At 44.0% G+C, this 27,289-nt stretch overlaps 1 protein-coding gene across 4 annotated transcripts in view; it reads left to right on the top strand.

Moving 5' to 3' along the window:
• The window catches only part of GLRX2 (glutaredoxin 2), a 62,560-nt gene that overhangs the window by 25,623 nt on the left and 9,648 nt on the right, over positions 1-27,289 (top strand). For 2 of the 4 annotated variants that reach the window (XM_068242659.1, XM_068242660.1), the window contains 4 exons: positions 8,236-8,266; positions 10,937-11,012; positions 18,256-18,319; positions 24,166-24,342. In XM_068242659.1, coding sequence (XP_068098760.1) covers positions 18,257-18,319; positions 24,166-24,342 — 240 coding nt within the window. In that variant the 5' untranslated portion in view covers positions 8,236-8,266; positions 10,937-11,012; position 18,256. The remainder of the gene's footprint in view (positions 1-8,235; positions 8,267-10,936; positions 11,013-18,255; positions 18,320-24,165; positions 24,343-27,289) is intronic. The other 2 variants (XM_068242658.1, XM_068242657.1) reach the window with 2 other exon arrangements.

Raw genomic sequence — 27,289 nt, 5'->3', positions numbered from 1 at the left:
ATACTCACCACTGGTCCCCAGAGGCCCATGCTGCTTTCTCCACTCTGAAGAAATTGTTCTGTACTGCACCCATATTGAGACATGTAGACGTCACCTTTCCCTTTATCGTGGAGGTTGATGCCTCAGAGGTAGGGGTAGGGGCTGTGCTGTCTCAGCGTTCTGGTTTGCAGGGGAAACTTCACCCCTGTGCCTGTTTTTCACCCGCAGAGAAAAACTACGATATAGGCAACCGGGAACTTCTAGCCATCAAGTTAGCCTTTGAGGAATGGCGACATTGGCTAGAAGGGGCAGAACACACCATTACAGTTTACACTGACCACAAAAATGTAGAGTACATTGAGGGCGCTAAGAGACTTAGCCCCCGACAGGCCCGGTGGTCGTTATTTCTTCCGAGAGGAGCAGACTGTAAAGAGTTTGTGAGAGAGTGTGCAATATGTGCTAGGAGAAAACCCTCCCGTCAGGCACCTGTTGGAACATTGCAGCCTTTGCCAGTTCCGAGTGAACCTTGGACCCATTTGTCCATGGATTTTGTGGGCGAACTCCCCAGGTCTGAGGGCATGACGGTCATTTGGGTAGTAGTCGATCGATTTAGTAAGATGGCCCATTTTGTCCCCCTGAAAGGACTCCCCTCGGCCCAGGAACTGGCTGATCTCTTAATCCAGCACATTTTCCGGCTGCATGGCATTCCGGAAAATATAGTGTCAGATCGGGGAGTCCAATTTGTATCGAAATTTTGGATGGCATTCTGCCATCAGTTAGACATGGATCTTTTTTTTTCATCAGGCTACCACCCGCAGACCAATGGCCAGACCGAAAGAGTCAATCAGTCCCTGGAACAGTTTCTGAGATGTTATGTGGCAGATGCACAAACCGACTGGGTAAAATGTTTGCCGTTTGCAGAATTTGCACACAACAATCTTAAAAGTTCTTCTTCAGGATTTTCCTCATTTCAGGTGGTGACGGGAAGGTCACCCAAGTTTGCCCTATTGCCAGTGGCTTCTACTCCGTTTCCAGCCCTGTAGAATTGGCAGAAGTCCTTAAAGCAAACTTGGGGAATAGTAAAAAGAAATTTGGGGAGGGCTTTTCAGAACCAGAAGAAACAGGCTGACAAGAGACGTTCCATAGAATGGGAATTCTCTCCAGGGGACTTGGTCTGGGTGTCCACATGACATTTGGCCCTAAAGCAACTGTCACCCAAACTAGGTCCTAGATTTGTGGGTCCTTTTCCAGTGACTAGAAAAATCAATAATGTCACTTATGCCATTGACCTCCCTACCAGCATGCGAGGTATGAGATCATTTCATGTGTCCTTGTTCAAGCCGGTGGTGCACGTGGATTCCGCTCCCCCCCCCCCCGTGTTGATTGATGACCAACCTGAGTATGAGATTGAAAAGATTCTGGACTCACGGCTTGTGCAGAACTCCGTGCAGTATCTGGTTCACTGGAAGGGATATGGCATAGAGGAAAGAACTTAGGCGCCAGACTGTTACAAGGTGTCTCGAGGTTCCCTCTAAGGAGATTAGCCCTACATACGTGGGGATGACCAAAAGCTAGAAGGGGGAGGGACCAAAACCACTGGATCCCTCCAAGACATCCACCCTCCTCCTTTGAATTTGAGTATCGCACTCCCCACAAGATAGAAGGTGGGGCGGGGGGAGGGGGGTTTACTGATTAGTAAGGGGAGTCTAATTAGGTGGCTACTAAAAAGTTACCCTAGACTCAAAGGAAGGAAGAAACTCTGAGAGGGCCTCGTGTAGGTCATAGCTACGACCCACTAAAGGGTAAAACATAGTAGAGGGCCTAGGACTTTGAGCATGGAGTCAGTGTTCCCCTCCAATGTTGTATGTTCAGCTGCATCACAGATTGTGTTCCAAGCATATATTCAATCCATCCTGTTGTAGGGTGCTGAGCCTGAATATCCAGTACATTTCTCTCTTCTTTAGTCGACTTCTGCGGTTGCGTGTGGATTCCGGAATGTATTCAATGGGGCAGATTTTTGTTCCCTCAGTTTTTTGATCGTGAAATGATTTGCAGTGTCTTGATAGTCCATGTTTAATGTAACCTTTAGTAATATTTTGTCTGTGTTGGCCCCATCTGGTACGGATCGGTTGTGTCGTACGTCCCACATATTGGAGGCCACAAGGGCAAGTTATTAAGTAGATCACAAAGTTAGTTACATAGTTATTTTGGCTGAAAAAAGACATACGTCCATCGAGTTCAACCAGTACAAAGTACAACTCCAGCCCGTCCCCCACATACCCCTGTTGATCCAGAGGAAGGCGAAAAAACCCCCACCAGGCATGGTCCAATTAGCCCCAAATGGGAAAAATTCCTTCCTGACTCCAGATGGCAATCAGATAAAATCCCTGGATCAACATCATTAGGCATAACCTAGTAATTGTAGCCATTGATGTCTTTCAACGCAAGGAAAGCATCTAAGCCCCCTTTAAATGCAGGTATAGAGTTTGCCATAACGACTTCCTGTGGCAATGCATTCCACATCTTGACCACTCTTACTGTAAAGAACCCTTTCCTAAATAAATGGCTAAAACGTTTTTCCTCCATGCGCAGCTCATGTCCTCTAGTCCTTTGAGAAGGCCTAGGGACAAAAAGCTCATCCGCCAAGCTATTATATTGCCCTCTAATGTATTTATACATGTTAATTAGATCTCCTCTAAGGCGTCTTTTCTCTAGACTAAATAAACCCAGTTTATCTAACCTTTCTTGGTAAGCGAGACCTTCCATCCCACGTATCAATTTTGTAGCTCGTCTCTGCACCTGCTCTAAAACTGCAATATCTTTTTTGTAATGTGGTGCCCAGAACTGAATTCCATATTCCAGATGTGGCCTTACTAGAGAGTTAAACAGGGGCAATATTATGCTAGCATCTCGAGTTTTTATTTCCCTTTTAATGCATCCCAAAATTTTGTTCGCTTTAGCTGCAGCGGCTTGGCATTGAGTACGATTATTTAACTTGTTGTCGATGAGTACTCCTAAGTCCTTCTCCAAGTTTGATGTTCCCAACTGTATCCCATTTATTTTGTATGGTGCTAGACCATTGGTACGACCAAAATGCATGACTTTACATTTGTCAACATTGAATTTCATCTGCCATGTATGTGCCCATATAGCCATCCTATCCAGATCCTGTTGCAATATGACACTATCTTCCTGAGAGTTGATGATTCTGCACAATTTTGTATCATCTGCAAAAATAGCAACATTGCTCACTACTGCATCTACTAGGTCATTAATAAATAAATTGAAGAGCACTGGACCCAGTACAGACCCCTGTGGGACCCCACTGCTAACAGTCTCCCATTTTGAGTACGATCCATTGACCACAACTCTTTGTTTTCTGTCCATTAGCCAGTTCCCTATCCATGCACACAAACTCTTCCCCAGTCCTTGCATCCTCAACTTTTGCACCAGACTTCTGTGGGGAACAGTGTCGAAGGCCTTTGCAAAGTCCAAGTATATCACATCTACAGCATTCCCAATATCCATATTAGCATTCACTACCTCATAAAAGCTGAGCATGTTAGTCAAACAGGACCTGTCTTTAGTAAACCCATGTTGATGCTGAGAAATAAGATTATTTTCTACTATGAAGTCATGTATAGTATCTCTTAGTAACCCCTCAAATAGTTTGCATACAACTGATGTTAAGCTTACAGGTCTATAATGTCCTGGATCAGATTTGTTGCCCTTCTTAAATAACGGGAAAACGTGGGCTGTACGCCAATCCACTGGGACTCTGCTAGTTGCAAGAGAGTCACAAAAGATAAGATAAAGGGGCTTAGCTATAACTGAACTTAATTCTCTTAGGACCCGAGGATGCATGCCATCCGGGCCAGGTGCCTTGTCTATTTTTAATTTATTTAGTCTTGCCTTTACTTCTTCCTGCGTTAAGTATTTAATATTACAGTTAGAAGATTGAGACTCTTCTGCCTCTGTAATTTGCAACAGTGCTGTTTCCTTTGTGAAGACAGAAGCAAAGAAAGCATTTAATAACTCTGCCTTACCTTGGTCGTCCACCATTGAGTTCCCACCCTCATCCTTTAGGATTCCTATACAGTCAACCTTTCTTTTTTTAGAGTTGATGTACTTGTAAAACTTTTTTGGGTTAGATTTGATATCCCTAGCGATTTGATTTTCAGCTTCGATCTTTGCCAGCCTAATTTCTTTTTTACAATTTTTATTGCACTCCTTATAATTGCTTAGTGCAGCCTCAGTCCCCTCCTGTTTTAGGACCTTATAGGCATTCTTTTTCCTCTTCATTTTATCCCTAACCTTTCTATTCATCCATAGAGGCCTTTTTTTATTCCTAGACATTTTGTTTCCATATGGGATATACATACTACAATATTGATTGAGAATACGTTTAAAAGCTTGCCATTTCCCTTCAGTGTCGTCCCCTTGTAGTACATTATCCCAGTTCACCAAACTTAGTGCCTGCCTAATTTGATTGAACTTTGCTTTTCTAAAATTCATAGTTTTAGTGGTCCCGCTGCCCCGTGGCCTATCAGTCACCAGATCAAACGTTATCATGTTGTGATCACTATTTCCCAAATGTTCTTGAACCTGCACATTTGATACATTATCTGGTCTATTAGAAATGATCAGATCCAGTAACGCATTCCCCCTAGTTGGTTCCGTTACCATTTGAGTCAAGTAATTGTCCTGTAGTGCTGCCAGAAATCTGCTGCTTTTACCAGAATGGGTAGCCTCAATACCCCAGTCAATGTCTGGAAAGTTGAAGTCGCCCATAATTATGACCTCGTTTTTACTTGCAGCTTTTTCAATCTGCTGTAGTAATCGCAGTTCTGCAGCTTCATTAATAAGAGGTGGTCTGTAGCATACCCCAATAAGCAATTGGCAACTTTTATTTCCACCATGAATATTTACCCAAACGGACTCCACATCTTCGCAATCTTCCTCCATCTCATCGTTGAGGACAGCTGTAAAAGAATTCTTAACAAAGAGACAAACCCCTCCACCTTTTTTCCCTGTTCTATCCCTCCTAAACACATTGTATCCTTTTAAATTAGCTATCCAGTCATGGCTTTCATCCATCCATGTCTCGGTTATTCCCACAATGTCATAGCCTTTGTCATTCAGAATGAACTCTAGTTCGTCTATTTTATTTGCAAGGCTCCGAGCATTGGTTACCATGCACTTTATATTTTTACCAACACATTTACCAATTTTGTTTACACGAAATGGGCTACTTGAAGTTTTACCAACCTCCTTAATCTTTACACTGTCTCCACCCCCCTCTCCACCCCCCATAATGTTAGGCTCCCACTGTCTTTTTACCTTATCTTGTCTACATATTGAGACTTTATCCTCCCGCCTCCCCCCAGATCCTAGTTTAAAATCTCCTCCAACCGTTTAGCCATCTTCTCCCCCAATGCAGCTGCACCCTCCCCATTAAGGTGCAGCCCATCCCTGCTGTAGAACCTGTAGCCGACTGCAAAGTCTGCCCAGTTCTCCAGGAGCCCAAACCCTTCCTTCCTACACCAATTTCTCAGCCACTTATTTAACTCCCTAAGCTCCCTCTGTCTCTCAGATGTAGCGCGTGGCACTGGCAGTATTTCAGAGAACACCACCTTGAAGGTCCTTGCTTTAAGTTTATCTCCAAGTACCTGAAAATCATTTTTGAGGACCTTCCATCTCCCACTAACTTTGTCATTGGTGCCAATGTGTACCATGACAGCCGGGTCTTCCCCAGCCCCACCCAATAATCTGTCAATTCTTTCCGCTACATGCCGAACCCGAGCACCCGGGAGGCAACAGACTGTACGGCATTCACGGTTTCTTCGACAGATTACCCTATCTGTGCGCCTAATAATTGAATCCCCTACCACCAGTACCTGTCTAGCCTTAGCTGCACTCTTACTCCCTTTCTCGTTACAGCAGTCTGCCCCTTGGTTGCTAAGGAGCACATCCTGCTGCAGCATTGCTACTCCAGAATCATCCTCCCCAATATTACGCAAACAAGCATACTTATTAGTGAGGGACAACTCGGGACTAGCCTCCCTGTCACTTTTTCCCCTACCCCTTCTAACTGTGACCCAACTAGCGGCTACCTCTGCTTCTTGCTCCGGCTTTACTCCACCCACCTCATCTTCACCGATTCCATCCAGTGTCTGGATCGTGAGATCCAAGCTCATCTCCATGTTGTGTATGCGTCTCAGTGTTGCGAGATGCTTATTTAGCTCTGCGACTTCCGCCTCTAACTGAGCAACACGCACACACCCAGGGCAACAGTAAACACCCTCAATCCGCTGATCAAGGCATGCATACATGTCACAGGATGTACACTGTACAGCATAGTCCAACATGATGACTATTGTGTGGGGAAATTTTATTTAAAGTAAACTGTGGCGGTAAAAGTTGAAACGGGAGAGGGAGTGAAGTTCGGGAGTGAGTGCAGCTGGGGTGGAAGAGGGGGAGGGGTGGAGGGGGAGTGAGTGAAGTTGGAGTGGAGGAGGGGGAGTGAGTAAGGTTGGGGTGGAGGAGGGGGAGTGAGTAAAGTTGGGGTGGAGGAGGGGGAGTGAGTGAAGCTGGGGCGGAGTCCTCAAAACTTAAAGACTACACCACAACGTGTTAGCACATCCTAACCAATGCAAAGAACCGCAATATTGTTTAATTTTTTTTTTTTATTTTTTTTTTTTTGTGCAATCCATGTTGAATTTGATGAAATGTGTATCTCCTGTCACTGTGGAACTGAAACCAGTTGCGCCTCTATCAATAGTATTACAGCATAGGCACTTCCTTTGTGCACAACATGTTATAAGTCCTGTCTGATCCTTGGTACTCTGCTCTCCCCTTGCCTGGTCTATCCCTCGTATAATGCTTGGTGCCAATCTATTTTTCAGGGTTCTTGCTCTTCGAAAGATGCATCTTGGCTTGTTAGCTAAATTGGTTTTCAGCAGTGGGTCTCCTTGTAGGAGGGGCCAATGTTTCTTCAGAATATTAGTTATACGATGGTGTTGATTGGAGACCTCACTGAGTCCCCCTTTCCAGATGATTTAACATTCACCGAGGATTGGTACAACTATCTAGAGGATTGTTCCAAAGGAAAGATGGAACGCATCATAGCTAAGCGTAAAACAATAGTCTCTGATTTGCAACCACAAATCCAAAACTTAAGAGACCAGCTGGCAGAATTTGCCGACACTGATCAATACAATTCTGAAAACATGTAAATTCAAGCAGGAGACAACTGTGGAATGAGGGCACAGAGAGAGTACCAAATGTCTCTATGGGAGCCTTCCCTACATAGGTAAGTATCTAACCTGAAGCGAGTTTCCTTGCTTTAGGTTTGCTTTAGGGCTGGTTCACACTGTGAGCGATTATACTCAGCTTGCCAATCAGTGATTGGTAAAGCGCCACAGAAGTGTCACCCTATGAGGGTGTTCTTACTGAAGTGTTTCAATTTTGAGAAACTTGAAAACGTGCTGCTTGTACCATTTTTAGAGCAATATTTGGAATGTGCAAAAACATACATTCCTTATATAAAAATCACTTTGTGAGATCACAATTGCTAAACGCTTAGGGCCTGTTTCCAGAACACGCAGATTGGATGCAAAAAAACTGACTCTGAGGACTGATTCACACTACAAGAGCTAAAAAGCACTAGAGATTTTAAAATCTCTTGCTAATGCAATGTTATGGGGGGGCTATTTTGCATAGATAACAACTGAAGTGTCTTAACTCTTCCTGTACTGGAAACAATATTAGACTCATATCTGTGTTACTAATGCTCTATTTCTTAGCTGTACTACATATACAAATCATCTCATGAGTTTATTTTCACTTCAGATTCCCTTTTAAAATGTACCTCAGGTGGCGTTACTAAAAGATTTGATACTTACCCGGGGCTTCCTCCAGCCCCATGAGCACCGATGCGTCCCTCGCCGTCCTCCCCGGTGGCTCAGTTTGGCCATAATCGGTCGCTCCAGTTGGCTGTTCTGCGTATGCGCGGCCCCTCCGCTCATGTACAGAAGAGCCCGAGTGGAGTCAGTTATCAGGGCTGATTGTGGCCGAGCGGAGGCACTCAGGAGGACGGCGAGGGACACATCGGTGCTCATGGGGCTGGAAGAAGCCCCGGGTAAGTATCAAATCTTTTAGTAATGCCCTCTCAGGTTTATTTTCAGGTAGGATAATGGTACTGCACAATGCCATGTTTATTCATCTTATTAACTGAACTAACTCTACATTTTTCAGTGCCCGTGTTGTGTACCTACAAAGATAACAGGTTAGTATGTGTATGGAATACACCTCTACAAATCCTCCTTTAATAATCCTATGGTTGCCTTCCCTTTCTCATATACTATCAATAACCCTAATAATTACAAAAAAAAAGTTCAATCAATATTCTAATTTAGAGCAAATCAACTGTGCTTATGTAACCGCCACTACTGCTCTGTCCTAAACGCTTCTACCCACTATTAATTGTTTGTATTAAAAAAAACACAATACATTTTGCATGCATTTTTGATATGTACTGCAAACCACACTGCCATTGCTATTGGACACAGCTATGCATGTTTATAATTGCTTCAATGGACAAAATACTGGAAAATGCATGGGGATCACATTTGTGGACGTTATTAATCTTTTACTTCAATGAGCTTTCATAGATTCTAATCATTATGTAGCATGCTGTGCTTTTATGCAATGGGAAAAAAATGCAGCGCATAAGTGGGAACCCCATGGGCTTTCATGGGAAAATGCACGCCTTTGCAAAGCTTATAGGTTTTTACAGAACACAAAGAAGTGCCAATGGGAACAAGCCCTAACAAATGACAAGCATGCTCTGTGTGTCAGGCTTGCAGAGAGCCTGTATCTGGAACAATCTACACAAGTAAGGCCTCTTTTCCACGGACTGTTGATAGGCAGTGAAATGCCTCTCAAACTCTCACTGCTGCCTAGTAACTGCTTGCTGCTGTCTGGTAACTGCTCACTGCTGTCTGGTAACTGCTTGCTGAACACACAGTTCAACTGTCCGTGGAAAAGAGGCCTAATGCCTTGTTTGCATTATAGGCGTTTTTGTAAAATGTTAAGCGTGGGTGATTTTCAAAATCACCCTGAAATCGCTTGTGCCATGATTCTCTGAGGCAGGGAACACACTTGACTGTTTTCGTCCGTGTTTTCTGCCCAAAAAAACTGAGAACTCATGTTAATCAATGGGCTAGTCCACACTTAAGATGTGGTTCGCGAGCAGAAAAAAAACTGACATTCTGCATCATGACTCTGCACATTTTGTCAGTTTTCTCTATCAATTACATCAGCTGCTGTGAAAAACCGCGCGCGTTTTCCTGCATAGAAACACACTTGGTGTACAGAAAAAGTATGCAGAAAACCGCGCGCAGAAAACTGAAAGACAAGTGTGTTCCCTGCCTAAGAGTTTGTTTGCGATCCGCTTAAAAAAGCGGTGCTTGGGCCATTTTTGAGGCGATTTGCCTCGATGGAAGGTATAGCAAAAACGCAAAATGCTCACAAAATCACTTTAGCAAGCAATTGCGTGAGCAGTTTTTAAAAAAATACATTGTATTTTTTCCGGATTTATTTCTGGATCTAAAGATGAAGCACTCTGCAAAAGCGCTTACAAAAATGCCCACAAAAAGGTAGTGAAAAGTCTCTCAAACTCTATCAACTGCTCTGGACTGTTGAACAGTGTGCTCAGCAAGCAGTTACCAGACAGCAATAGGCAGATACCAGGCAGCAACAAGCAGTTACCAGGCAGCAGTGAGCAGTTGTGAGAGTTTGAGAGGCATTTTACTGCCTTTCAACAGTCTGTGGAAAAGAGGCCTTATTTGACCATCAGCTTGGCTACTACTCCAATCACTCTCTCCTGCCTGACTTGCAGGTGGGGAACTACAATGAGAAGAGCCCGTTTTTAAAGTTCAGATTTAAAGGGACCTGACTGAGCACCAGAATCGGATCCGGAAATCAAATGAATCTCCCCCTTAATTTTTTTTTTTAATGCAGATTATAGTAAATTTGCATTAATTAGCAATGAACAGTAATTTGTACATTGCATGAGAAAATGCTCTCAGAAAGGACTTAGGAGGGGCAAATGCCAGCTTTTAACTATCACTACAGATCACTTGAGTCCTTCCACCTCCTCCCTCTACTGATGAAGGAATTTAGGCCCAGTCCACATGTGCCGGTCACCGGAAATTCGGAAACAAGGTGCATTGTTTACTATATTTTGTTAAAAACGATGGGGATTAGGGCCTCAGACGCTAATGCAGCATCTGGAAAGGACGGCGGTTTCACCGATTGGAGGTGGGCAAATGTGTTTATCACACAATAGGAGAGAATAACGAACGTACGCACCGTTGGTCAAAGAACTGCTTCCACTCATTGGAAGCGGTTCTGTTAAAAAAAAAAATACATGGGCAAAAATGAGAGGGGAAGGGGGGGTACACCGTCCGTGTGAACCAGCCATTACTAAGCTGCAGTGTTGGCCACAGAAAATCATTCTTTCAACAGCATGTGGAGGAGCGAGAGCAGCCCTTTTTAACCTGGAGGAACCCTGCAAAAAATTGTTGGATCTCAAGGAACCCTGGTTTAGAAAGCCTGATCTAGAGAGGAAAACCTGGTCACTAGCTGGTCAAACACCCTTTCTGCTGCTAACTTCACTCTTGCTGGAGAAATCTTTCAATCACAACCTTCTTTTTCTGAAGTGAATTTCTTTGAACGGCCGTATCAAATATGCCAACTGTGTATGTAAGGTCATACAACCTATATTTATTGGCTTTCTTGTAATATTACAACATTACTAATGGTGTATGGGGAAAGCGAGGAAGCCATAGAATTAATAAAATCTTTTGCTGGACTGGCTCTGTAAAACGTTTTTTAATATCATGTGTTTTATGTGCTGTTGTTGCTATTAATCTTTGCTTTTTATTTTTTTTAGTAATATCTTTTTGTAATAATGCAAAGGCTTTATTCCAAAATCTGCTGAAGAGACAATCACCTTTGTTTGACTACAGGTAATTTCCAATTTTCGAATATGCCCTTTGGAATATCCATGCACATCTATATGCATACAGTATATATGTAACGTATGTAATATACCGGTATGACTCACAAAAAATGATGCTCTCTTTTGTTGTATGTTTACTGAGAAGTCTTAAAAGACACCTGGGCCCATATGCAATTCACTTTTTCTCCTGAGTTTCTTCCTAGGTGATACATTTCAACCAGTCAATAAAATGCCTTTTAAACTACCAGCAAGCAAGAAAATACTTAAAAAATTGAAGATGAAAAATGATCTCCTAGGAGAAAACTGAGGAGAAAAAGTTAATTGCATATGGACCCTGGAGTGAGTGGGATGTGCAAGCTGCCATATTTATTTCCTTTCAAACAATACCAGTTGCCTGTCTTGTGGCTGATCTTTCATGCATCAGTAGTGTCTGATTCGCACGCCTGAAACAAGCATGTGGCAAATCCAGTCAAACATCTGATCTGCATGCTTGTGCAGGGTCTATGGCTAAATGTATTAGAAGCAGAGGATCAGCAGGAAAGGCCGGCAATTTGCATTGTTTAAATGGAAATAAATGTTAGCCTCTCGCTTCACCTGTTGAATAGCTAAACTTGCTATTGTGTATTGTTATGATAACCTTTCAAACTTTAAAGCTTGCCTTTACGAAGCCTCAGTGAGGCTTTGTTCACATCTAAAATCGCAATCGCTGATTTTTAGTGCCTCCCGGCGCTAACCTGCGTGCTATGATTTTTTTGTAAAGCGCTTTTTACTGAGCGCTTTTGCAGAGCAATTTGTTTGTTCACTTCCTGATGCAAGTCAGGAAGTGAACTCTTTGACCCGGAAAAGAATAAATACAATGTATTTATTCTTAAAAGCGCTGGGGAAATCGCTATACAAATCGCTTTTTCAAGCGTTTTGCGCTTTCCCCTATACTTACCATTGAGGCAAATCGCCCCAAAAATGGTACAGGCAGCGCTTTGGTGAGCGGATTGGAATCAAACCGCTCAGATGTGACATTCTCATAGGAAATCATTGCACAAGCACTTTTAGGGCGATTTTGAAAATCGCCGGATCTTAAAAAAAGGTGAAAACGCCCTTAGTGTGAACAAGCCCTAAATGTTCCTATACATCTATCGACTTAGTGTCCAATAGATCAAATTGGATGAAAATAAGTGCTGCCAAGTGCATGCAACCAATTTCAGCCCCAGCATGTCAATTGAACCTGCTACAAGATGTCGGGCCGTCGTGGTCAGGTGCATGGTGGTAACGAGCGATATCAGGACGAGTGACAAAACCCCTGAGGCTGTCCCCCCTAATGTTCGAGGCAGCAGTGAGCAGTTGTGAGAGCTTGAGAAGCATTTTACTGCCTAACAACAGTCCGTGGAAAAGAGGCCTAAGTATAAGAAGCTCAGACCTGACCAACTCAGACTTTGGGCCATATCCTATTCAAGGTGATAAGTAGCTTGCAGATGCGAGCTACTTATCACCTTGCCATCGCGCGAGGATTACCGGCAAATCCTATTGCCCATATCCTTCACGCGATGGCCGACCGTTAAGGAGCATTACTGAGGCGAAAGCCTGAGCGATGCTCCCTATTACCGAGCGATGGGGAGTGAGGTTTACGCTGTGGTGCTGTCCATCAGCACCACGGCCTCACTCCCCACACATGCGCACTCGGCCGCCGAACATCGCCGACATCTTCCGCCGCAGCATCTGGGGGTCTCCTTTAATAAGGAGACCCCCAGAGCTCCCCGTCGGGTCACCGCACACTGTAGAAGCCCCCCATGTAGCTGTACCGGCACCCCTGCATACATACCGCCGCAGATCACCCGACGCCTCTCGCCGCAAAATCCGTCGTGTAATTACAGTGTATCTGACACTGTAATTACTGTGCGCATAGAAGGAGCCCAGGCAAAGCATCTTTGAATCTGCAGCCTGGGCTCCCCATTGGTCCGCTGTCTGAGCCATTTTATTGGTTCAGACAGCGGACCAATGGGGAGCCCAGGCTGCAGATTCAAAGATGCTTTGCCCGGGCTCCTTCTATGCGCACAGTAATTACAGTGTCAGATACACTGTAATTACACGACGGATTTTGCAGCGAGAGGCGTCGGGTGATCTGCGGCGGTATGTATGCAGGGGTGCCGGTACAGCTACATGGGGGGCTTCTACAGTGTGCGGCGATCCGACGGGGAGCTCTGGGGGTCTCCTTATTAAAGGAGACCTCCAGATGCTGCGGCGGCGACGTGCGTTAGCCAGTTTAGACCTGCTTTTTGCAGGTCTAAGGTAACGCTCATGTCTGCCGGGAAGTATCGCTGCCCGGAGGCATGATAAGGGTATTTGGATAACGTGTTAAGAACTCGCTGGGCGATTATATCGCCCGAGCGAGTTCTTTTCCACCTGGGGGGGTCTAAAGTTTTATAAGATTAGGTGATGCTCCAATCGCCTAAGTTAAGAGTTCATGAATAGAATATGGCCCTTTGTGTGCAGCCTGGTTGTACTGATTGATGGAGAATTAAGCTTCAGGAATCAAATCTCAGCTGTTGTGAAACATTCCTTCTTTCACCTAAGGAATATTGCAAAGATTAAACACCTCATTCCTTCAGAGGATCTTCCAACCCTAGTTCATGCCTTCATAACATCAAGGCTGGACTACTGCAATGTTCTCAATACAGGCCTACCAAACAAAGACCTGCACCGCCTGCAATTAGTACAGAATGCCACTGCAAGGCTATTAACAAGCCAACCCCGCCATTGCCACATAACACCTACCCTTCGCTCACTCCACTGGCTACTGATAAAATAGAGCATTCTGTTTAAGATTGGCTTGACATTCAAATCCTTGCACAGTCTGGGCACTGGTTACCTGAAGGATGCAACTGCATCACACCTCCCTCAATCTTAGATCAAAAGGATCTAATCGCTTGGTCACCCTCAGAGTCCACTTCTAAACCTTTAGAGACAGTTTTCTGTCGTGCTGCCCGTACATTTTGGAACTCTCTGCCACACCCAATCAGGACATCTCCATACCTGGAATCATTTAAAGAGACACTGAAGCGAAAAATAAATATATGATATGATTTGTATGTGTAGTACAGCTAAGAAATAAAACATTAGGAGCAGAGACATAAGTCTAATATTGTTTCCAGTACAGGAAGAGTTAAGAAACTCCAGTTGTTTTCTATGCAAAAGAGCCATTGAGCTCCACGACTTTCAAAGTCGCAGAGAGCTCTGTCTTCTGAAGCTTGTTATCTCAACTGTCAGTCACTGTATTTTCTTTTTCTCTCCAGAGGACAGGTCAAAAGCTCACTGGCCTGCTCTGTAAAATCATTTAGAATGCTGAGTAGTGTGTAAACTGCAAATATTAGAGAATGATGCAATGTTATAAAAAACACAATATAACTGAAAATAAAAATATGAGATTATTTTCTTTGCTACTAATGTTCTAGTAATTATCCGTACTACACAACCATTTCATTATATCATTATTTTTTTTATTTTTTTGCTTCAATGTCTCTTTAAGTCCAAATTGAAAAGCCACTTTTTAGTCTGGTATTTACGAACACCTGACTCTTTCCTCTGTAACACAGTCTAGCCCAGGCATGGGCAAACTCGGCCCTTCAGCTGTTACGAAACTACAAGTCCCACAATGCATTACAGGAGTCTTACAGCCACAGTCATGACTCATAAAGGCAAATGCATCGTGGGACTTGTAGTTCCGTAACAGTTGGAAGGCCGAGTTTGCCCATGCCTGGTCTAGCCTGAACCCTATTGACATGAGACATAAGTATACATTAGGACACTCCCGCATCACATGTATTAAAGAATCAGGTAGAGAACATCTCCTCCAGCATTCCGGTGAGTGATGTGGAGCCATTTTGGATAAAATAATAGTGGTTAGGTACCATTTGTATATAAGTTTCTTTGTGGTTTGGTTTTGGAGTATTTTTTTTTTAACAGGGCTTTCTCCACTTCAGTAGTCATTAACAGAGATTGTAAGTCATATTCCCATATACGTAAGTACTTATTTACAGGTCATTATAGTGAGCTAGTTATGAAGTTATACCAAAGAGAGATTTCTCCTGTTTTTACATTAGAAGTGAGATACTCCCAAAAGTATAGATGAGTTACTTGCTCGTTCCCATAACTATAGTCTGTTAGTTTATATTTCCACTTCATGTAGGAGAATGGCTTTAGGGAGTCGGTATTCAGAATATGATTTAACCATACTAACCTACACGAGATCCATTTAGAGATATGTAGGTTAGGGATGACTGACCTAAGAGCAGTGATTGGGATGTTGACTTTAGTTTGTTTACCACTTTGGGAAAATAGTTTACTCACAACACTCCATGCTAAAGTTGTAGCTGCAATGGAAGGGTGGGAATGTTTAGACCTAGGATTAGACCTAAAGGAGTTTAATAAATAATATTCTGCAGGACAGTAACTGAATATATTTTTATCCATATGAACCCAATGCTTTCTCTGAGATTCTGGCCACCAATATTGGGACATATTTGGTAGGTAGGCATATAATAGTAATGAACAGGGTTGGGGGGACTTAATTTAGTTGAAGCAAAAAGAAATTGGAAGGAGAACCTATGTTTCTTCTTTTTTCAGGAAAATTGAGATACCAGTACATTAAGGTCTTTAAAGAATTTAGATGGAATTGCTATGGGAAGGGTACTAAAATGGTATAGAATTTTGGAGAATACTGCCATCTTGTATGCCGTTATTTATCCATAATTCAAAGGGAGCTAATCGTGCTAAGTTTTGAGAAGAGCAGGGACGTTGTCTAATTCCTTTGAGGGCTGTTTAATCACTGTTGAAAATGCCCTTGTGCAGCACTGACAAGCTCTTATTATACTTCTCCTTTAAAGTAAAAGTGATATAATTGTGATGGGGGTGTCGTTTTGTATCGGCAGGTTGTTTGTAAGCTGGGACGTATGTAACCCAGGTACTACCTGCACAAGTCATTCACACATTTTTGGTATATTCTATACAATATGCGCTATAAAATGAGCCTAAACTAAGGCTTTTAAGTTTGGCCTTAAGGTCTAACTACCAAATCGCTGACCTGTAACAATACTGTGTAGCACAATTTCAGACATTTCACTGCTGTCTGCTACCTGCTTGTCTGAGACTAGTGACTTGCATATTCAAGGTAGGAAAAGAATGGCTGCTCTAGAGATTGCTTATTTTACATTTTTAGCAGTGATCTCTCCCGTATTCTCCCTAATTTACTTTAATGATTCTCTATAATTAATTAATTACCATTACTATATATATATATATATATATATATATATATATATTTTGGAGGGGGCTTTTTTTATAAAGATGGCAACCGGCAGATAGCCAGGAAAGTGCATTTATGCAGAAATAACTGCATTTTTTAGATTGCCATATTTATACATGTGGTGATTAAAGTGAATCTGAAGTGAGATCTAAAACAAAAACAGATACTTACCTTAGGAGAGGGAAGGCTCTGGGTCCTATAGAGCCTTCCCATTCTCCTCCCGCTCCCCGAATTCCCCCGCAGGATTCTTGTTTTAAATCTCCCACCGCGGGAGACTTCAGCAGTCTTCGGAAGCACTCAGGCTTCTGAAGACAGGCGGCTCTGTACTGGGCATGCGTGAGTGCACGAGAGAGGGAGCTTGCGCATGTGTAGTATGGACCGGCCTCTCTTCAGAAGCCCGTGTGCTCCAGAAGACTGCTCTCTTCCAGTTTTGGCAGTCTATGGCCCATGGGGCATACACTGCTAACAGAGGAGCCTGCAGGGGAACGTGGGGATCGGTAGGATAACAGGAAGGCTCTATAGGACCCTCTCCTTAGGTGAGTATCTGTTTTTTTGTTTTAGATTTCACTACAGACTCTCTCTAACTGAGTACAATTGTGCTCATAAGTTTACATATCCTGGCAGAATGTATGGTTTCCATTTTTCATAGTATATGAATGATACTTTTTTAGGGCCATTTTCCACGAGCAGTTGATAGACAGTGAAAAGAATGTTGAACTTTCACAACTGCTTGCTGCTGCCTGGCAACTGCTTTTGGCTGCCTGGTAACTACTCGCTGCTGCTTGGTAACTGTTCACTAAAGGCCTTTTCACACGGGCAGCTGACAAGCGGTGAAGTTGCCTTTCAGCTGCTCTCCTGCACCAGCTGGGCACTTGTTTGCGCCCGGTATTGCAGCTGTATAGGTGCACCCCCTCCCCCCACACACAAAGTGAGATCTGAGCGCTGCCATAGTTGTGCTCAGGCTCAATATATTGCGTTCCTCCACCGCCTAGTAATGCCACCGATTATCAACGCTTGACACACGTGGAGTTACAACCGCTGCTATTCATCTAAATTTAAATTGCACTTAAATTTCACTGGCGGGCGGCAGACGGAAGGCTGAAGTGCTCGGCAAACACACAGTTCAGCCTCCCAACTGAAAGGGGCCTAAGTGCGCAATTCAGCTGCCTGTGGAAAAGGGCCCTTAAAATCATAATCACTACACAACTTTCCCAAATTTGGTAAGGGCCCTTTTCCATGAGCAGTTGATAGGCATCAAAAAGACTGTCAAACTCTCTCAACTGCTTGCTGCTGTCTGGTAACTGCTCACTGAGCGCACATTTCAGCTGCCTATGGAAAAGGGCCCTTAGCCAACCATGCATGAGTGAATGAAAAGTTTTTGTGTTATCATTCATAATGTATAAAATATGGTTAAGAAATCATAAATCCTTCCAGAGTATGTAAACTTATGAGCACAATTGTAGTTTTCTTATTTTATTTGAATGCCAATTTGAGCAGAATCTCACAATCACTATATTCATAACACTGTGATCAGCCTGATTACCACTTTCAGTGATCTCTAGATAATATGGTATTTTCAACTATTTAAAAGAATAGTGGCCGTAGCAACAGTCGGATGTGTACTGTTCCTTTTTCTAGCAATAAGTAATTGCCATAGCTTGCAATCAATTACTGGTTCACCAACATGGTATGGATGATCTAGCGCTGATCACCGGTGACCAAAATATGATTGTGGTTTAAGAAATCTGATGGTGTAAAAGTAGCAAGTGCAATTTCAAAACTGAAGAACCAAAAGTGGCAGACTGAATTCAGATCATAACGCTTTATGAATTGTCCAATTTATGTAATTTTTGGGTCAAATGTGTAAAGACATGGCTTGGTGAATGAACATAGACACATCACTTGCTGAGTTTTATGAACAATGCCTGACAGATGTTTTCTGACACATTTTCAGAATGGGAGGGTTCTTTTCCAATACGGCTCATCCACTACAGCATGATGCTATGAAGGTGATACAGGTAAGAAACACTCTGATTGTATGAATGCTTGTTTATAAATGTATGTGCAGTTATTCTTCATCTTCTGATTGTGGCTGTATACACATTATTATACACCAGTGTTCCTAAATATTTACTCATTAGAACATGCTCTAGTTAGCCACCTGTTTAGAGATGCTGGAGTATATGGCTACGAGGGTGTTCCAAAGTTAGCTTCCAGGAATGATGATGTGGTTAATTCACAACCTGTCCCTCACTGCCTGTGTGTTGCAGGCAGATGGAGACAACCAACGCAGGTAAAAAGTGTGCCATCCCTGTTAATTTGGGAGCTGCTATGTAATTAGCTACTATAGCGGTGCTCAGTGTGTAAATTGGGTTCTGAGAAATGTCATTTGTGTGCCTGACATGGGGAGTAGTCCAGGTCACTGGCTATGGCTGGAGCACAGGAAGTTGGAGCAGCTGCTTGTGCACACCAGCCCTGGGAGAGGAGAGCTGTAGCTAGGAGCCAGAGCCTGCAGCTGAGAGACGGAGTGCTGGGCGGCACCGATCGGAGCTGCTTGTGTCCCCAAAAAGAAAGTCCAGGGCTGGTGATGTAGCTGAATATTGGTATAATTACTGATGTTCTTATATTGGGGATAGTAGAATATCAGTAAAATTACCGATATTCTACCATCGGCATTACCTTGCACACTTTTTAATGGGCCCTTTTATTACTTGTACTTAGAGGCAGCATAGGGCTTCACCACCAACATAACAAATTCAGTAACTCTTCAGCATGCGGCATCCACCGAGCAGACACTATATGAGTTAGTTTTCACATTTCAATGATTATTGCCTGTCAACTGCCAGCCCCAGCTGCATCTGTGAAAGATCCCTTATGGTTGCATATGAAGCATCTACGTCCCAGTGACTAGCTGCTGTACAGCTGCCAGTCCTATAGTGATTTTTGTTTAACAGCAGAATAAAATCCTAATGTCAAACAAAATGCTCAGAAACTGCTTGGAGGACTGCTGGCATAAACAGGAATGAAGACTGAGGCTTCATTCACATTATCAAACGCAGATGACCATGCTTTTGCAATGCACACCATCTGCGCAGTTGTCCTATGCATTGCTGATCCCATTCACTACAGTGAGGCAGGTTTAATACTCATTACAATTTTCATGTGTTTTGTGAATGTGCGAAAACATGTTTGACACATATCCAATGAGATTCAATGAGAATCTTACTTCTAAAATTCACAGTTTTGCGTTTTGCGCTTGCGTGAAAAAGACCTTACTTCTTGCAGCATAAATTTACACATCGCATTCAAATTCCCATTGACTTTCATTGGCTGTGAAAATTAAAAATATGAACACAAATTTTAACCATTTTAGCCCCTGGGATGGAATTGTCACATCCAAGTGGCTGCTGTTGCGCTCCTGTGTTGCCCCCCTTTAGCCCGGAGATCAATGAATGGGAACATAGTTCCCATTCATTGATCTAAGTCATCGGTAGAAAGACCGACAGCTTCTTATGAGAAGCCGCATCTTTCTGAGCAAAAAAAGAAGAGAAAAAAAAACATCCTCCTTATACTTCCTGCTCTCACTTACAGGATGGAATTCCCCCAAAAAATTACTGTGGCCATCTTGTGGCAAAATAGTAAAACTAGTAGGGCCCCTAAAATGCCAGGGCAGTATAGGAACCCCACTAATGACCCCATTTTAGAAAGAAGACACCCCAAGGTATTCCGTTAGGAGTATGGTGAGTTCATAGAAGTTTTTATTTTTTTGTCACAAGTTAGCGGAAATTGATTTTAATAGTTTTTTTTCACAAAGTGTCATTTTCCGCTAACTTGTGACAAAAAATAAAATCTTCTATGAACTCACCATACTCCGTACGGAATACCTTTGGGTGTCTTCTTTCTAGAATGGGGTCATTTGTGGGGTTCCTATACTGCCCTGGCATTTTAGGGGCCCTAAACCGTGAGGAGTAGTCTTGAAACCAAATGTCGCAAAATGACCTGTGAAATCCTAAAGGTACTCATTGGACTTTGGGCCCCTTAGCGTACTTAGGGTGTAAAAAAGTGCCACACATGTGGTACCGCTGTACTCAGGAGAAGTAGTATAATGCGTTTTGGGGTGTATTTTTACACATACCCATGCTAAGTGGGAGAAATATCTCTGTAAATGACAATTGTTTGATTTTTTTACACACAATTGTCCATTTACATAGAAATTTCTCCCACCCAGCATGGGTATGTGTAAAAATACACCCCAAAACACATTATACTACTTTTCCTGAGTACGGCGGTACCACATGTGTGACACTTTTTTGCAGCCTAGGTGCGCTAAGGGGCCCAACGTCCTATTCACAGGTCATTTTGAAGCATTTGTTTTCTAGACTACTCCTCGCGGTTTAGGGCCCCTAAAATGCCAGGGCAGTATAGGAACCCCACAAGTGACCCCATTTTAGAAAGAAGACACCCCAAGGTATTCCGTTAGGTGTATGGCGAGTTCATAGAAGATTTTATTTTTTGTCACAAGTTAGTGAAAAATGACACTTTGTGAAAAAAAACCAATAAAAATTAATTTCCGCTAACTTTTGACAAAAAATTAAATCTTCTATGAACTCGTCATACACCTAACATAATACCTTGGGGTGTCTTTTTTTTCTAAAATGGGGTCACTTGTGGGGTTCCTATACCGCCCTGGCATTTTACAGGCCCAAAACCGTGAGTAGTCTGGAAACCAAATGTCTCAAAATGACTGTTCAGGGGTATAAGCATCTGCAAATTTTGATGACAGGTGGTCTATGAGGGGGCGAATTTTGTGGAACCGGTCATAAGCAGGGTGGCCTTTTAGATGACAGGTTGTATTGGGCCTGATCTGATGGATAGGAGTGCTAGGGGGGGTGACAGGAGGTGATTGATGGGTGTCTCAGGGGGTGGTTAGAGGGGAAAATAGATGCAATCCATGCACTGGGGAGGTGATCGGAAGGGGGTCTGAGGGTTTGGCCGAGTGATCAGGAGCCCACACGGGGCAAATTGGGGCCTGATCTGATGGGTAGGTGTGCTAGGGGGTGACAGGAGGTGATTGATGGGTGTCTCAAGGTGTGATTAGAGGGGGGAATGGATGCAAGCAATGCACTGGCGAGGTGATCAGGGCTGGGGTCTGAGGGCATTCTGAGGGTGTGGGCGGGTGATTGAGTGCCCTAGGGGCAGATAGGGGTCTAATCTGATAGGTAGCAGTGACAGGGGGTGATTGATGGGTAATTAGTGGGTGTTTAGGGTAGAGAATAGATGGAAACACTGCGCTTGGGTGGTGATCTGATGTCGGATCTGCGGGCGATCTATTGGTGTGGGTGGGTGATCAGTTTGCCCGCAAGGGGCAGGTTAGGGGCTGATTGATGGGTGGCAGTGACAGCGGGTGATTGATGGGTGGCAGTGACAGGGGGTGATTGATGGGTGGCAGTGACAGGGGGTGATTGATGGGTGATTGATAGGTGATTGACAGGTAATCAGTGGGTTATTACAGGGGAGAACAGATGTAAATATTGCACTGGCGAATTGATAAGGAGGGGTCTGAGGGCAATCTGAGCGTGTAGGCGGTCGATTGGGTGCCCGCAAGGGGCAGATTAGGGTCTGATCTGATAGGTAACAGTGACAGGTGATAGGGAGTGATTGATGGGTGATTGATGGGTAATTAGTGGGTGTTTAGAGGAGAGAATAGATGGAAACACTGCGCTTGGGTGGTGATCTGATGTCGGATCTGCGGGCGATCTATTGGTGTGGGTGGGTGATCAGATTGCCCGCAAGGGGCAGGTTAGGGGCTGATTGTTGGGTGGCAGTGACAGGGGGTGATTGATGGGTGATAGGTGATTGGCAGGTGATTGACAGGTGATCAGTGGGTTATTACAGGGAAGGACAGATGTAATTAATGCACTGGCGAATTGATAAGGGGGGGTCAGAGGGCAATCTGAGCGTGTGGGCGGGTGATTGGGTGCCCGCAAGGGGCAGATTAGGGTCTGATCTGATAGGTAACAGTGACAGGTGGTGATAGGGGGTGATTGATGGGTAATTAGTGGGTGTTTAGAGAAGATAACAGATGTAAACGATACATTTGGGAGGTAATCTGACGGCGGGTTTGCGGGCGATCTAATGGTGTGGGTGGGTGATCAGATTGCCCGCAAGGGGCAGGTTAGGGGCTGATTGATGGGTGGCAGTGACAGGGGGTGACAGGGGGTGATTGATGGGTGATAGGTGATTGGCAGGTGATCAGTGGGTTATTACAGGGAAGAACAGATGTAATTAATGCACTGGTGAATTGATAAGGGGGGGTCAGAGGGCAATCTGAGCGTGTGGGCGGTTGATTGGGTGCCCGCAAGGGGCAGATTAGGGTCTGATCTGATAGGTAAAAGTGACAAGTGGTGATAGGGGGTGATTGATGGGTGATTGATGGGTAATTAGTGGGTGTTTAGAGGAGAGAATAGATGTAAACAATGGATTTGGGAGGTGATCTGATGTCGGATCTGTGGGCGATCTATTGGTGTGGGGGGGTGATCAGATTGCCCGCAAGGGGCAGGTTAGGGGCTGATTGATGGGTGGCAGTGACAGGGGGTGATTGACGGGTGATTGATGGGTGATTGACGGGTGATTGACAGGTGATTGACAGGTGATTGACAGGTGATCAGGGGGATAGATGCATACAGTAAACAGGGGGGGGTGGTCTGGGGGGGGGGTCTGGGGAGAATCTGAGGGGTGGGGGGTGATCAGGAGGGGGCAGGGAGCAGGGGGGGGATAAAAAAAAAAATAGCGTTGACAGATAGTGACAGGGAGTGATTGATGGGTGATTAGGGGGGTGATTGGGTGCAAACAGGGGTCTGGGGGGTGGGCAGGGGGGGGTCTGATGGGTGCTGTGGGCGATCTGGGGCAGGGGGGGGAGAAATCAGTGTGCTTGGGTGCAGACTAGGGTGGCTGCAGCCTGCCCTGGTGGTCCCTCGGACACTGGGACCACCAGGGCAGGAGGCAGCCTGTATAATACACTTTGTAAACATTACAAAGTGTATTATACACTTTGTATGCGGCGATCGCGGGGTTAACATCCCGCCGGCGCTTCCGTATAGCCGGCGGGATGTTGCGGCGAGCGAGCGGTGACAGGCGCCGGCGGAGGATCGCGTCACGGATGACGCGATCGCTCCGCCCATGCCCTGAAATGGACCGCCGCCTCTGTGGGTGAGGCCGTCCTGCAGGGCTCCACTTCCCCGCCGCCCCTGTGTAGTGGGCGGTCGGGAAGTGGTTAAAGCGATAATGGCTGAGAACTGAGAAATAATTATTTTTTTACATTTTTTTCTTTATTTTCCTGTTAAAATGCATTTAGAAAAAAAAATTATTCTTAGGAAAATGTACCACCCAAAGAAAGCCTAATTGGTGGCAGAAAAAAATAAGATATAGATCAATTCATTGTGATAATTAGTGATAAAGTTATTGGCGAATGAATGGGAGGTGAAAATTGCTCAGATACATAAGGTGAAAAAACACTGAGGGCTGAAATGGTTAATGAAAAAACGCATGCGTAAAATGTTCAGGTTTTTTTGCAGTGGTAAGTGTAAAACCTGCCTAAATGGGTCAGTGCTGTGTTTTGAAAAAAAATGCATGCAGCAGTGAGTTATCGCAATGCACTGCTGCGCAGTGCAAAAGTGAGAGAGTTAGAGTCTCTGCACATCTGATGTTCTTGCCTATTGCACACTATACGTTTCAACGAAATGTGCACAGCAATGGATATAGTGTAAGTAAGGCCTTAACTGGGATAATGGGATAATCTTTTTATAACCCAAGATTGTCACACTATTAACATAGATTGTATTTCTTTTTCTCTTTTGACTTACAGGAGGCCGTCTCCAATAACTGTGTTGTAATTTATTCAAAGTCAACCTGTCCATATTGCAAAATGGCAAAAGATGCATTTGATGATATTAATGTGACTTACAAGGCAATTGAACTGGATCAGATTGAGAATGGAAGTGAGTTGCGTTCAGCACTTCATCAGATGACAGGCGCTAACACAGTAAGTACACCCTGCACTCACACCAGCTGCTTCCGGAATTCCTCACAATCCTCTGTTGTTTAAGCAGCTGAAACGTCATTGGTTTCCAAAGGCAACTGCTTTGGTTTTCTTTAATGATAAATCCACCCCGTATGTAAGGTTAGGTAAATTTAGCATTTTAGACACGAACTTCAGCTTTGCTCTCTAAACGACTAGCCTGTTAGCAGTTTTGGAAGAGTGCTAAACGTAATATATATATGCCTGTCCGATCCATCTTAGTGCCTTCTTTAAGTTTCACGAAAGGCTAGTGTACTACTTCTCCATGAAGCAAGCTGACAGTTGGAAATCGGGGTTTTTGTTAGTTAGTTTGTATGAACTGCTAAATGGGACTGCTGAAGTTAGAATGATTCTGGTGACCTCTTGTGGAGAAAAGTAGGAACTTTTCTATTTCAATTCTGTGCTGAGAGATTACGAAAGCGGCCACCATTGACCTTCTGACTGAGAAGGTGATCTACACCATGAGATTTAGTGGCAGATAAATGGTTCGATAGATAATTTCCAACAGGTCCGATCTGATTTTTTTCAATCGTTTTTCTGATTGATTTCTCATAGAAGTGAATGAAAACAGATCAGAAAATCGATCGGACAGTAAATCTGCTGAAAAATCTCATTGTGTATTCCCAGCATTAGGCACACAACTCTACCATGCTAGTAGAGCTAATCATAGTGTGATGATAACATCACCACTTCCCTGCATTTTCTGAAAGTTTAAAAATAAATAGAATTTGTTTAAATAATATTAATCAATATTCTCCCCTACAAACTGGGGTTCTACTTGTATAGCCAGATAATTTTTCCCAACAAATAAAATTAAAATTGACCTTTAAAAAATTGGCCAGGCAAAGCTCATTTGGAGTCAGCTGTCTTTTGTGAAGCTACAACTCTCAGTTTTCAGTAGGTTTTAGAAGAGGTAAAAAAAATCTAACATCTGCTTGAGATTGTCAACCATTTGTCTCTATGGGCCTGATTCACAAAGCGGTGCAAATACTTTACACGCCAGTGAAAAGCCCTTTATCACGCCTAAACTCTTTTTAGGCGTGATAAGAAGAAACTCGCGTGAAATTCCTGCGAGAAAAGTTTTGCGCCCATTAAACCCTATGGGCGCTGCGCGTGGAACCGCGCGATTGCGCGGGACTTTGCGCGCGATAACCAGCACAAAGCGGTGCTAACTCAGCGGTGCAAAGGTTCTCACGCCTAAAGTCTTTTAGGCGTGATAACTGAGTTATCACCGCTTTGTGAATCAGACCCCTTGTACACTAGTTTGTGAAATGCACATCAATGTGACCTGTTTACAAAGAGTGGTGATCTGAGATTCTCATATTTATGTAGGGGTGATCTATTTACATTTTTGGCAGCAACTTTTGCTTTTTTCACCTACCATAATTATCCCAAAGTGCTGATTCCCTCGAAAAGAACCTTCGTTCAGAAGAGGAAACACAGTCACAGTAAAATTCTTTGACTTAATTTGTAGACACAGATCAACACCAATTTTTTTCTTTTCTTTAAATATCACCTTCCTTCGAATAAGTTTTTATTAACCCTTTATTCTCCATGCTGGCTGGCATTGCCCAGGTCAGCTGAGCCAATGAGCATGCAAGGAAAAAAAAATAGAATTCTTCCAAGGACTCGCATTATCCAAGATTAGGTAATTCAAAGATGCTTTTTTTTGCCAGGGCTCACATCTCACTGCATCTCAAAATGGGCACCCTGGCAAAAGCATATTTGAATCAATTGCTGGGCCCAGGGCTGGCGCTACCATTTAGTTAAAGGGGGAAATTGCCCCAAGGCCCCTGAGCGCTGCCAGAACCATCTCCACATCTCCCCTTGACTTCTTCTCGTGGTCCCTGAACCATTTTTGGCAGGATTGCCTGCCTTGTGTGTGCCTTAATGCAAATGTCCCTGCAACATGCTGCCCGAACAGAGCTAGCAGAGGATAAGCAAGTGTGCAGTGCACCTGTCAGCAGTGCGGCCTCCCACCATAAGTGCCTTTTATTCTTCCTTGACTTGCTCACTTGTCAGACCTTTTGATCCCTGCAGCACCCGGCATCAGAGAGAAGTGGAGAAGAAATGAGTGGCACAATCAAAAACCTATTACGGGAAGTGACTTACTGAATTTGAATGCTGCTCTCTGATGCCAGGTGCTACGAGAAATCAAAAGGTCTGACGATAGAAGGCACTTACATAATGGAAAAGCAGAGCTGTTGACAGGTGCACTGCACACTTGTTTGTTCTCTGCCAGCTGATGCTGGGTGGCCACTGAGATCTGAAGGTCTCTCAGGCAGCACTGACTGCCTAAATGGCTGCTGTCCACCTGCACCTGCTCACCTCTCTCTTTCCCACTCAGTACGGGCCCTGTCATCCTGACTGGGCCTGGAGAGACTGCCGGGTGTGTGTCTGGGAAGGAAGGAGAGCAGAGTTGGGCTTGCTGTGTGACCCTGGCCAGTCGGCAGGACCAATGTGAAAACTCAGCTAGGGCTCCCAGCACCCATGGACAGGCCTGGCAGTAACTGCAAGGTCCGTGTCAGCCGCTGTGATTTAGAGTTCGGGCATATGGCCAATGACAACCGCTCCTATTTGTCTGCCAGATGGATGGCTTTGGGCCCTGGGGGCTGAATTTGCTTGGGGAGTGCACCAGGTTACCTTTCCCCCGGGTCCCCATTGGAGCTTGAACCGGCCCCTAATTGGTCCACTGATCTGATCAATGAGAATCCTTAGGCAGGAAGGATTCTCACTGGTTTACATCAGTTGATCTATGGGAGGCTCTGACAGTACTCAAATATGCTTTTGTCAGTGCTCCAAACTGAGCAGTATGGCCTTATGGAATAGAAGTTCATTCAGAACTTAATGAAAACCCCAGAGGGTTTTAAGACAGTTTGGAAAACTTGGATTATGGCAAGTAACCAAAAAT

Source organism: Hyperolius riggenbachi, chromosome 6, assembly GCF_040937935.1.
Source record: "Hyperolius riggenbachi isolate aHypRig1 chromosome 6, aHypRig1.pri, whole genome shotgun sequence".
Classification (NCBI taxonomy): Eukaryota; Metazoa; Chordata; class Amphibia; order Anura; family Hyperoliidae; genus Hyperolius; species Hyperolius riggenbachi.
This window is presented reverse-complemented; position numbering and strand designations above follow the sequence as displayed.